The 12,811-nt window shown below is 47.0% G+C and overlaps 1 protein-coding gene across 1 annotated transcript; it reads right to left on the bottom strand.

Moving 5' to 3' along the window:
- Nucleotides 1-5,144: 5,144 nt before the first annotated feature.
- NODAL (nodal growth differentiation factor) lies at nt 5,145-12,371 on the bottom strand (the record flags this gene model as incomplete). The annotated part of the gene is made up of 3 exons (XM_081889689.1): nt 11,523-12,371; nt 7,730-8,544; nt 5,145-5,297 (listed from the first exon to the last, which is right to left on the bottom strand). The coding sequence occupies exons 1-3, from the start codon at nt 11,830-11,832 to the stop codon at nt 5,145-5,147; spliced, it is 1,278 nt and encodes a 425-aa protein (XP_081745815.1). The 5' UTR covers nt 11,833-12,371.
- Nucleotides 12,372-12,811: the final 440 nt, after the last annotated feature.

Below are 12,811 nucleotides of genomic sequence, written 5' to 3'. Positions count from 1 at the left end.
TCTCTCATGGGAAGTGACCCTTAACTCAACTTTCGACAGGGGGTGGTGGTGTTTTGGCGATGATTAGCTGTTTATGAGCATGAATGATCTTTCCCCCTTGCTGCAGAGCTCAGCCTCCCTCAGGTGTCTGGATTCTCACTTTCCAGAATGACAAGACTCCCTGGGGAAACAGCTCCTTCCCAGTTACACAAACATCCACTACACAAAAGACCCCAGACTTAAGATCAAAGGGCATGACCCATAGCACAGTCTTCTGCATGGTATCCTGAAAGGGGGGTGGTGGAATTTAGCCTTGAGGACAGGGAACAGGATTAGGCTTGGCTTGAAAATAAGAGATCATAAACTGCAGTTTCCCCCTTTTTGCCCAGAATTGGTTTGTTTCTTTTCTTTTTCTTTTATTACTGCCCCTGGTAAATCACTGCCCTATGTTTTGCAGGTTTGGAGGCAGGCCTGGATAAACATAAGGATGTAAGGAGAGGCTGTTGGATCAGGCCAATGGTCCATTGTAGCCAAGCACCCTTTTCTCACAGCAGATCTACAATATTTGATACGATATGATGATACAATACGATAATCTTTATTGTCATTGTCCCATACAAAACAATGAAATTGAAAAAATCTACATAAGACATTCAAAAACCAACAAGCCTATTATCCCAGCTATCCTAACCTGGTTAGCCCCCTAAAAACTCTGACACCCCATTTTAAAATACAATATACTCCCATAGAGACTCCTTAAAGGTAAAGGTAAAGGTAAAGGGACCCCTGACCATTAGGTCCAGTTGTGCCTGACTCTGGGGTTGCAGCGCTCATCTCGCTTTATTGGCCGAGGGAGCCGGCGTACAGCTTCCGGGTCATGTGGCCAGCATGACTAAGCCACTTCTGGCGAACCAGAGCAGTGCACAGCAGTGGACCCCTGACCATTAGGTCCAGTCGTGATCTACTCTGGGGTTGCACGCTCATCTCGCTCTAAAGGCCGAGGGAGCCGGCGTTTGTCCGCAGACAACTTCCGGGTCATGTGGCCAGCATGACTAAGCCGCTTCTGGTGAACCAAAGCAGCACACGGAAACGCTGTTTACCTTCCCGCTGGAGTGGTACCTATTTATCTACTTGCACTTTGACGTGCTTTCAAACTGCTAGGTTGGCAGGAGCAGGGACCGAGCAACGGGAGCTCACCCTGTTATGGGGATTCAAACAGCTGATCTTCTAATCGGCAAGTCCTAGGCTCTGTGGTTTAACCCACAGTGCCACCCGCGTCCCTTAGAGACTCCTTATACTGTATTTAAAACCCAATCGCATTTGGACATAAACTGTTTCTCAGGCGGCTAGTCCTAGTCTTTATAACCCTGTACCTTCTTCCAGAAGGCAGAAGCTGAAAGAGATCATTTCCGGGGTGCGCACTATCCTGCACTATCTCTGCAGTTTTCTTATGGCACCTGGAAGCATAGATTTGATCCAAGGTGGGAAGAGTACACCAAATTATTCTCTCCGCAGTCTTTACAACTCCTAAGGGAGTGTGACTGGTTTGGTTGCACCCGGGACAGAGTTTCTAGGGCACCTCAGCAGGGACCACAACTATGACATTCAATAGAATATTTGGGGAGGAAGGGGTTGCTCCAGGGCACAGGGCACCACTGAAATTTGAGGCGCCAAGGTCTGCCCCTGCTCACAGCAGCCAGCCAGGTGCCTGTGGAAACCCTGAAGCAGCATTTGAGCACAAGAGCCCTCTCCCGTCTTCTGCTTTCCAGCAAAGGTACACACTCAGAAGCAGTGCTGCCTCCAACTGTGGCAGTAGAGCAGATACCCTCTCTTCCATGAATTTGTTCAATCTTTTTAAAATTGGTAGCTACTAGGTGCTGCACGGGAGACGCGGGTGGCGCTGTGGGTTAAACCACAGAGCCTAGGACTTGCCAGTCAGAAGGTCAGTGGTTCGAATCCCCGCAACGGGGTGAGCTCCCATTGCTCGGTCCCTGCTCCTGCCAACCTAGTAGTTCGAAAGCATGTCAAAGTGCAAGTAGATAAATAGGTACCGCTCCAGCGGGATGGTAAACGGTGTTTCCATGTGCTGCTCTGGTTTGCCAGAAGCGGCTTAGTCATGCTGGCCACATGACCCGGAAGCTGTACACTGGCTCCCTCGGCCAATAAAGGGAGATGAGCGCCGCAACCCCAGAGTCAGTCATGACTGGACCTTATGGTCAGGGGTCCCTTTACCTTTACCTTAGGTGCTGCATGAAGAAGTGCCTTCTTTTAGCTGCCCTGAATCTTACCAACATTCAGATTCATTGGCTGTCCACAAGTTTTATCATGGAGAGGGAGAAAGAACTTTTATCCACTGCCTCACCTGCAGAAGCTCCCAGATTTAATCCCCAGCATCCTCAGAAGTGGAAAACCAGGCAGGTGGAATAGAAGGGACGATTGTGGAAGAGAGAATGGGTGGCTGGCAGGCAGAGGAGCACTCCACGCTGCAACATTTTGTTGCAGGAGCCATTTGTCCAGTCCAATTACAAACCTCATCCCTTTCCATATCCACACCCCCCTCGGCCTTTATTACTTATTTATAAAAAATATATTTACAACAATGTAAAAACATAAAACCATACACCGTGTTCTGTAAGCCCTGGTTTTTATTTCCTTCCCTTGGTGCTCTAACTTGAAATGAAATACCCAGTTTTGGCAACAGAACAAAGAAAAGCCCAAATGAATGGGACTGGAGCAAGATCTCCCTGGCAAATTGTAGCCCAAAACTGAGAAAACATGATAATGATTGTAAATTAAAGGCAGCTGTGTATATTTAGCTATGCTGAAATGTTCTGCTCTCAGAATGCAAGGGCAATTGCATTGATCGTTTCATATGTAAAATTTTGTTTTCTGCTGAATTTTGGGCCCTAGAAAGAATGGGGCACAATCTAGGTACTGCAACAGAGATGCAAAAACAGGCGGAAAACAAAACACAGAAATCCTCCTTTCATCTCTGCATTGTCTTTATTTGAAGCATTGATGACAACCATACCATCCAAGATCTTTGGTTGTTACATAAAAGGTAAAGGTAAAGGACCCCTGACAGTTAAGTCCAGTCGCGAACGACTCTGGGGTTGCGGAGCTCATCTCACTCTATAGGCCAAGGGAGCCGACATTTGTCCACAGATAGTTTTTCTGGGTCATGTGGCCAGCATGACTAAGCCATGTGGCACTTATTATAACATCTCCATGGTGATTACTGGCACCTTCCCCCCCTTTTTCAATAAAAAAGCCCAGCACTCAAGAGGCACTGTGCAGAAGTAACCCCCTTTTCCTCCCTAGCCCCCTCCCCTGTTTCTCTTCCAGCCATGCTGCCCCTGTTGAAAACTTATCCCAACAGGGAGGCAGAAAAATACATTGATTTCGGAACGGTTGCCACTTTCCTGTTCTGGTTCGCCTGTTTCTAGAACGCACCCCCCCCAATCAACAGCCGTTGCCCTTCGCATCTGGGGAAATCATTTCAGAAATTCCAGGGTTTGTTTCTGCCGGACAATCAAGCGGTGATGGAGCATTTCCACTAACTGGTACATTAGGCAGTGAAGACACCAGATGCCTTCACGGTCTTCCATAAGGCCATTGGGGCCTGTGGCGGCGATCCAAGGGAATTCTCAGGTCACTCCTTCCGTATCGGCGTGGCCACCACAGCAGATGGACTGTTCAGTTACGTCTCATGTTGGGGAAGGGCCATAGCTCTCAGTGGGTTGAGCAAAGTAGCTGATTGGGAAGGTGGTCCTCAGAAAGCTGCTGACTGCCATTCAATATAGCCAAATGGTCTGACCTGCTATACAACATTTCCCTTTGTACCCTATGATTTTAGTTCAGATGATCTACACTGAAGTTATGCATTTAAATCCCAGTTACATTGTAGGGGGTGGAAAGAATCTGTATTACAAAATGTTAACTCAGAAATTTGGTTATGATCTCATTTAAACTTTTAAATCTTCACAGAATAATCACACAAGACAGACAAAGTTTGAAAGAATGGAAGTTATTTTCTTTAATACTAAAAAGAAGCTGGAGGTCAGCAGTATGACAAACTGTGGATTCTTTAATGCACATTTACTTGGGAGTAAGCCTCACTGAAGCCGGAGGAATTTTCTTCCAAATAAATGCACATTGAATTGATCTACATGACAGGATGGTTTAACAATCAATTCCACTTCCCAGGGAACTCTGGGTATTGTAGTCTGTGAGAGAAATAATGGTCTCCTAACAACACCAAGAACCCTTTGCAAACTACGGTTCCTAAGGTTCTTTGGGGAAGCCATTGCTGTTTGAATTAGTGTAATAGTGCTTTAAACATAATAGTGCAGACGGAGCCTCTCATACCTTGAAGGAGGGCTATATACCTTTTAAGGAATATATCACTACTTTCTCAAAACCAGTCAAGGAGGCTCTTTACAGACATGTACAAAACAACTGTCTTCACTAGTGGTTCAGCATGCGCCTATCATCCCACCGATCTCAGAAAAAAATGGTAGACCTGTGTTTTGCATATAGGGGCTCTATTTATAAATAATCTCTCACAGGTGGGACTTTTGGAAAGAGCTACAGATGTTTGAGCCGGCATGGACCACCACTGATGCCTACTCTGGAGCCCCCTTTAAACCAACTTCTGCACTGGGCAGCTGGCTCTGTGTTAATTTCCCACAATTCCCTGAATTAACATTACATCAGGGGCATTGTGGGAAGTTAAAAAGATGGCAGCATCGAGGCCTCCAAGCCACCAGACAAGCCCACCAGGGAGGCCTGTTGAGATAGAAAGGGGCTCAGCTGATATTACTTTGCCAAGGGACCCCCCAAAAAACCTGGAACCAATCCCAGGCGTGGGAGAGGGGTTATTTCTGTGAGGACCCTCTGCTTCTGGGAGCAGACTAAGTTCCATAAGAAAAGCATGACCCCTGTCATAATCCTCTGCCTATTCCATTCCCCCATTTTGATAAGGATTATATAGACAACACCCTAGAGAAACAGCTTGATCTCCAAGTGGCGAGGAGTCTACTTTTTCCTCCATTTAAGGTCAATGCTTCTTGGGCTTCTGCTGCAAGAGAAGAAGGTGCTTTGAGTTTTAGGGAGCTGGTATCTGGAGGAGGCCCCATCCACCAAGTAGCTAAGACTCATATGCATCAGTTGCAGCCACATTCCTCGATGATCATGTCGTCATGGTGACGGACCCTCACTTTCCCTTTCTCGTAGTACATCATAGACAGAGGGCTCATTTTGACAGGGGCACAAGATGGGCAAGGCACCCGGTTGGGTTGGTATAACTTCAGCAAGCTCTGAAAGGGAAAGGAGGAAGAAGAAAACATCATATCCAAGAACTGGCACAGTGTAGTTAAGGGCAGTAGGGCAGGGCGCAGTGAGGCTACACCACTTACCTGACCTCCCTAGCTGCTTCATACTACGACAGAGAGGGGCAAGTGAGGTGGTGAGGTCACTGCAGTGCAAATGCAGATTGGAGCACCAGATTGGCTCTGATGATGTGTTTGCACTGCGCTGACCTCACCGCCTCACCTCTCTCAATCCAGAACGCAGCAGCAACTTGGCTGGAGGGCAGTCAGGTAAGCAGTGCAGTCCCACCATGTCCAATTATGACCTGGCAGAATCCGGTGCAAATATTTTGTGACACCCACCCCAAATACATAAAAGAGTCTGGAATTTGACTAAGAGGAGGAGCGGCCAGCCCAATCAGAAAGACCAGTGCCATAAACTTATGGAAGGGATTTGACCAGGCGCCTGATACTGAGGGCTTGTGACAGGCCCCCAAACTGGGAACACCCACTGGGCTAGTTTCTTCTGAGGGACCAGCCTCTTCTACATCAAGGAAACCCAAGTGCAAAGAAGGAACCCAGAGGAAACTTGCTGATTGCTGACAGGGCTGGAGGAATTCCTCTTCAAGGCTCTCCATACTTCAGGAAGGAGCCAAGGAGTGCCACTCTGCCCCAAGAGGGATATAAAGCCTTGGCAGAGATCCAGCCTCCAGAGCTTATTGGAGCAAGCTGCTAACTTGGAGCTCTCTCTGGTGATGTGGCCATGCCTGCCTAGGGCATTCTTGTGCCTTGTGCATGGTCAAAGCAGGACAAAAACACCTCCATTTGGGGGGATTGCAGGGCCAAGGAATGCACCAGCTCACAAGGAGCATTAAATTGCCCCCACTTGGGACTGTTGTTGCTTAAAAATTAAAAATCCAAGGCTTTTAAAAAGCCAGTGAAATTTCTTCCTCAACAGTGAGAGCCTCTTTATAGAATTGTGCAGGGGATGGTGGAGTCTGTTCAAACCAAAGCTGAGGAATTTGTGACCTTCTAGAAGTTGGGACTCCAACTCCCATCAGCCCTTGCCAGCACAGCCAAATGTGTGGCCTTAGTATTGTATCTACGCCTCAAGCCTCTTCTGTTGTGCAGTTTACACTGCTGAGTAATGTGTGCTCAAGTATTCACTGCAGCTTGAGTCACTGACGAATGTCAGAGGAGCAGAAGTCGATGGATCTCTGCAGCAGCGGAGAGGAGAGACGCTCCAGCTGGGACCGAGCCAGCTGGCTTTTCATCCCCAGTTCTGACAGCCTGAACTTAGGTAAATGTACAGTATTTAGGACCAAAGCCTAACTTCTAGAGAGAGCTGGAGAAAGTAATTAACTAACAACATGTTAACAGGAAATCAGGTCTGAGTGCTCACTGGAAGGACAGATCCTGAAGCTGAGGCTCCAATACTTTGGCCACCTCATGAGTAGAGAAGACTCCCTGGAAAAGACCCTGATGTTGGGAAAGATGGAGGGCATAAGGAGAAGGGGACAACAGAGGATGAGATGGTTGGACAGTGTTCTCAAAGCTACCAGCATGAATTTGACCAAACTGCAGGAGGCAGGGGAAGTCAGGAGTGCCTGGCGTGCTCTGGTCCATTGGGTCACGAAGAGTCGGAAACGACTAAATGACTAAACAACAACAATGTTAACAATTCATCCCAAAAAGCCAGTAGGGGAATAAAACAGGACTGACATTTCCTGATGGGGTGGGGAGAGAAACAGAGCCTTAGGACACAATCGTAGCCCAGTGCTATGTCACTTGCTGAAATTCTTGGTGGGATAAGACCTCCTTCTTATGGTCCCCCTGGAGGTAGCCCTAGGGTGGGACTCGTCATGCCCCCTCAGCCCTGCAGATTAGTAACAGATGGCTTTTGAAAATGATGCTACCCACTGCTTTTTTTCCTAAAAAAATGTTTAGGGGTACTTTCATTATCCTACTCATATTGAAATACTGCCCCTCAATGAGGCCAAACTTAGATTCACAAAATGTTAAGGGGTATGTGTACCCCTTAATCCCCCCAGAAAAAAACACCGATTGCCTCAGCTGTCCTTACGATTTTTTTAAATTATACCACTGCCAGTTAGTGCCAGTAATACTGAGCTACATGGATCCATGTCCTGACTCCTCATGCCCTTTTCTTTCTCTTCATCATCACCAGTATTTATACATAAATGATCCCCGGTGTTAGTTAAATCATTGTTCTATACAGAACTAAGAGCTGAGCATACAAGCAACTAATGGATAGGAGAAAAAGAAAGGTTTTTGCAGGTGTATAAATATGGGCTTCACTTTCCACGGTTCTTAATGTGCTGTTTATAAAGCATATAAGACTGGACTGTGCAGTTGGATATACTGCATTGGACCCAGTTTCTAGTTTCCAAGACCCCTAAAATGCAAACATAAAGACAAACCTGAATATATGCATGATTTGTTGGCTTGAAGGTTTCATCAACAGGCAACGGGCACTCTCCCTCACACCGGTAGGCATTGTATTTCTTGGGGTGCACAATCCAACTTCCGAAGCCAGTCTGCTCAAAGTCCACAATCATATCTACCCTCCTGCACAGAGATCTCCCTTCTTTGCCAAAGTTGGCGGTGGAAATATTAGCCGCTTTAATCCTTTGCTTCTGCTTCCTGTTCCGCCGGTGCCGACGGCCCCCCGTCTCCTTGAAAGTGTTGTCCATCATGATGTACTTGGACATCTCCACCGTCCTGATGAGACTTGGGCCCTGAGAGGGCTCCACCAGTTCCTTATCTTTGGAGAAGATAACCAGTAGGACTCTGTCAGTCATGCTATGGCTCAATACATGGGCCTGTTGATCGTCATTGCACCCACATTTTCCCTGGAACCCATCAGCTGATCTTCCGTCATTGTCCTGAGATAGGTTCTCCTCCACCCAGTGCCTCTCCTGATCATCAGGAGCACCCATGCCAAATGATACCCCCTGGTGGAGCCAGAAGCGGAGTATGCTGGTGGCATTGAAGACTTTCCAGGAGGAGTGGCTGGAGTTCCTGCTAATGAAAGAACCAAGGAAGATCTTGTCTGTGCAGGTCTGGTTCCCATGGCAGGTGCGCTCATGGCTGTGGTAGATGTTCAAAGTGACACTCCTGTACTGGGGGAAAGGCGTCAGGCAGACCCGGAACTCTGCCAGCCTCACATCAGAGCTGCTGGAAATGGAGGTCAAGTCAAAAGAGAAGTCCCAGTGGTCCTCAAACTGGAAATAATCTGGAAGGCAGAAGAATGGCACTGGTTGGGATGAATGGAACAAAGGAACACCATTTAATAATAAAGTCTCTTAACTCTATGACTCTCAAAAATAGTCTTGGGGAGAAGGCAGGATAAGAGGACATGGGGTGGGAAAATAAAACAGCATCTATGAAGGCCAGCATAGAACTGTGCCCCCGTGCAAGAGCATCCACTGCATTTTCTTCACTCAAAAAATTTCCTCTGAACTTCTGACCCCCTCCTCTGGCAATCTGCACAGAATTTTGCTTGATGGTTGCCATTAATTTGATTTTAATTTGATTTTAATTAATTTTACAATGAATGTTTTTAGAATGTTGGACTATTTTGATTGTTGTTAGCTGCCCTGAGCCCAGCTTCGGCTGGGGAGGGCGGGATATAAATAAAATTTATTATTATTATTATTATTATTATTATTATTATTATTATTATTCTGCCTGTTGCAGCTGAAGTTGCCTGTGTGTAGTACTGATTGGCTAGCACCTCTCATGCCACTAATCTACTCACTTTTCCCTGGAGTCTTTCAGCTTTTTCTTTTTTTAAAAAAAGGGGGGTTGTATTATTATTATTATTATTATTATTATTATTATTATTATTATTAAAGAAAAAACCAGCACAAACAAGTGAGAAACAGGGATCCAAGAGAACTGAGGGGGACTATAGCACATTGGTTAAGCATGTGTTTTGGTATATAGTTCCTTGGCATCTCCAGTTAGAAGAATTATGCAGCAGGTGATCTGAAAATATCCTCTCCCTGGAAAGCTGCTACCAGTCAAAGTAGATAACAATAAGCTAGATAGACAAATCAAATAACCTTTGTTCTTACAATGGTAAATTTGAAATGGACCTGTAATTCTTGGCATATTGTAGAGCATAGCAGTGACTGAGCTGTTCTCAAACTGGGAAGAGGGGATTTTCAGGAGCAGCCAGGAACATATCTAGAAGAAGAGGATATGAGCCAGCATGGTGTAGCAGTTAGGGTCAGACTACAATCTGGGATACCAGAGTTCAAATCGCCACTCAGGCAGAAAGTGCACTGGGTGACTTTGGGCCAGTTACTATCTCTCAGCCTAACCTACCACACACAGGTGATGTGAGGATATAATGGGGTGATGAAACCTTGAGTTCCTTGGAGGGAAAGGAGGATATTAATGTACTAATGACTAAAAATTAGTAATAAAAAATACTTCACTTTCTTGTTGAGAAAGAAAGACCGTAGAAAATTAACAGACACATAAATGAAGCTCAGATGCTCAGGAAACTATCTGAACTCCATTAATATCAATGGGTGCTAAGTGAACTCAATTTTTTGAAGAAAAATCTAGCCTTTACTGCCAGGTACCATGGAGCTGGTTTTTATGGTGGCAAAGAAAGTGGGACATGAATTAGTAATTTCCTTGCCTTAATGAAGCCACATCTATCTGCTTCAGCTCACCTCCCCAGGAACCTCCCCCCCCCATCTGCATTTTGGGGAAAATACTGGCCTCCCTCACAGGGTTGTTGTACAGGGCAGCTTATATGAATGGCTGTTGAAAACTAGAGTGGTATATAGAATAATAAAATTGTAGAGTTGGAAGGGACCTTGAGAGTCATCTGCATGTATTATAATTCTCCATTTCTAAGATATGGGTATATTAGAATCCTTACTCTCCTTAATGCGTCTCCCTAACAACATCACTTCCAGATTAGCTGCACAAGCTCCAGCTGTCCACTTTATCTTCCCCTGGCCCTGCTGTCTTGAAGACAGCTATTAACTCATTGCATCAGCTAGTTAAGTGGTTGATTGGGTTATGGAAGTTCAAAGACTAAAGGCACGTAGCTCATTAAATTTCATTGTACTCCTCACACCCATAGACCCTTTGATGCCCCCTCTTTGAAAGTGTTGATAACTAATTAGGACATTAAAAAAAAAATACCTTTCTGCTTTTGAAGTGCTAACAAAAGACTGAGGGGAAACAGTTGGTATTGACTGTATAAAATTATATTCCAACTCAAAAAGCTGAAATGGAAAAGCAAGAAAAGGAAGACAAATTCACCACTGCAGAGGCCATGACTGTTGCACATCATTTGCAAACATGCTCCAGGGTTTGAGGGGGGAGGTGGGGGTTGATATTGGGCTGAATGCACAATTAGTTTGACCTGATAAAAGGCAGCTTCCTATGGTCCTACCTGGGTACAGTTTAAATAAGTGGCGTTTCTAATCCCTAGAATAAAAACCAGCCGTGGTGTACAAATGTATTCTAGAGTTCCTGAACCTCAAAACCATCCACGGACACAGCAAAGTGTGCAGCTGGATCAGACAGAACACGCACAGCCATAATGGGAGAACAGTCAAGTCTGTACACAGAAATCTGTTCTCCCACCCCCCACCCCTCTCTCTCTCTCTCTCTCCACCTGTTTTCCTTTTCTTTGAACGCAGCTCAGACAATAGCATATCCCAATACTCTTCCAGGGAACGTTGAGACGCCGCTTTCTCCTCCGCTGGCCATTTCCAGGTGCCTCGCTCCTCCCCGAGTGTAAGGCAGCTTCTGGAGCGTGGCAACCTCTAGCTGCACCCTTCCTGCGCATCATGCGACACCCCCAGCCTCGCTTCTCCCCCCCCTCCCAACTTTCCCATCTGGTTCCTGCCAGATGTCCTTAGTAGTAAGGGAAAGGGGATGTGGATTGCATCTCTCTCTTGGGGGGCTCTCTCCGTTGCAGACGTCTGGGGCCACAATCCACAAAAAAGAGACCCGGGAAGGAGAGGCGGGAGGCGGGTTGACTTAAGGCCAGAAGGACCACCACCCAGGGATGCGGATATCTATCCATCCATCCATCCATCCAGGATGTCCTTACAAACCCTGGGCAGGAAATCAGAATGGAAGTAACTCCAAATGGAAAGGGGCCAGGGGAGGCTTTTTGTGGCGGTGGGGGGGGGGGGGGACGGAAAGGGGTCAACCGAGGCAAGGAGCAGGACTTACGTCGCGCCCCCAGGCTGAGGATGGTGTCGGATTCTCTCCAGGCCGAGGCTTCTGCGCTGGGCTGGCTCGGGGGGCTGCCCACGACGAGGGCGCGGTACAGCTGCAGCATGTACACCGGGGAGCGGAGCGCCGGGGGCTGCGGGCGAGGGCGGGCCGGGGCTGCGGCCAGGCCGGCCGGAGAGGAGGCGGCGGGCCGGAGCTGGCCCTCGGCGGCCTCCTGCAGCAGCTCGACGGTCTGCGAGCAGGCTGCGCCCAGGAGGGCGAGCGCCCAAGACATCAGCTCCAAGAGCGAGGGGGTCCTGGGAGGCATCGCTGCATAGATTGCAGAAGTCTCTTTCCCTCTCTCTCTCAACTTCTAACCTAAGAGTCTGTTTTCTATCTTGTGTCACCTAAATCCCCGTTTTCTCTCTCTCTCTCTCCTGTGCTCAGATCCGAATTGACTCCGAATTCAGGGAACTTAAGAGGGTTGACTCGGGTCAGAATTGTCTCGCTCCCATTCTCCCTCTCTTTTTCACCCTCGTCTAAATGAGAAGTCTTCTTGCTTCTTTCTTTTGCTCCCTCTTCTCCCTCTCCCCGGAGGGGGCGTCTGCTCAAGCCCCTTACTCCGCTTCTGCTCGCTCCGAATGCTCCTCTCTCCTTCTTCGAGTTCAGCACTTTTATACCTGCGGCTGCCTAATCTTGCGAGTCTTTGATGTCAACAAGCTGTCAAACTTTCTCTTGCCTTTTTTCCTCTGGTCCCTATTCTCATGCAACTCCCCCACCTTCTCCCTCGCCCCCCAATGAGGAAAGAAACAGGCAATTAATGACCGCTCTCTCATTAGACATCAGCCTCAACGTGGAATGTGAGCAAAGTGATTCTTTTTCACAGATGCTTGAAGATAGCCAGATCCCCCTGGCGGGTGTTATCCCCCCCTTCCCAAACGCCTTATCCGACCCCCTCCTTCAGTCTTTGCATCCTGATTCTCTAATACCTTCATCTTTGACACTTGGCTGAGAAAGCCGAGATCTGGGTGGCAATGGATGAGTTCTGATCGTTTTTAATCGGGGGAGGGGGCTTGTGAAATGAGGCGTTTGTCTCTACAAATCTTCATACGTTTCTAGGACCCCCCCCCTCCCAGTTTGTGACTGTAATTTCTTTTAAACTGTCTTTAATGTCGTATTCTAAATCATTGCAATCTGCCCTGGGACCTTAGGGTGAAAAGGGTAGGGTAATAATAAGCCAAATAAATAAACAAATAAACAAAAAAAAATATTACTTGTTTCTATTCCTTCCACCTTTCTATATGATT

The sequence above is a fragment of the Podarcis melisellensis genome, assembly GCF_964234715.1.
Source record: "Podarcis melisellensis genome assembly, chromosome: 15".
NCBI classification, from domain to species: domain Eukaryota; kingdom Metazoa; phylum Chordata; class Lepidosauria; order Squamata; family Lacertidae; genus Podarcis; species Podarcis melisellensis.
The sequence above is the reverse complement of the archived record's forward strand: the minus strand, read 5'-3'. Positions and strand labels throughout refer to the sequence as shown.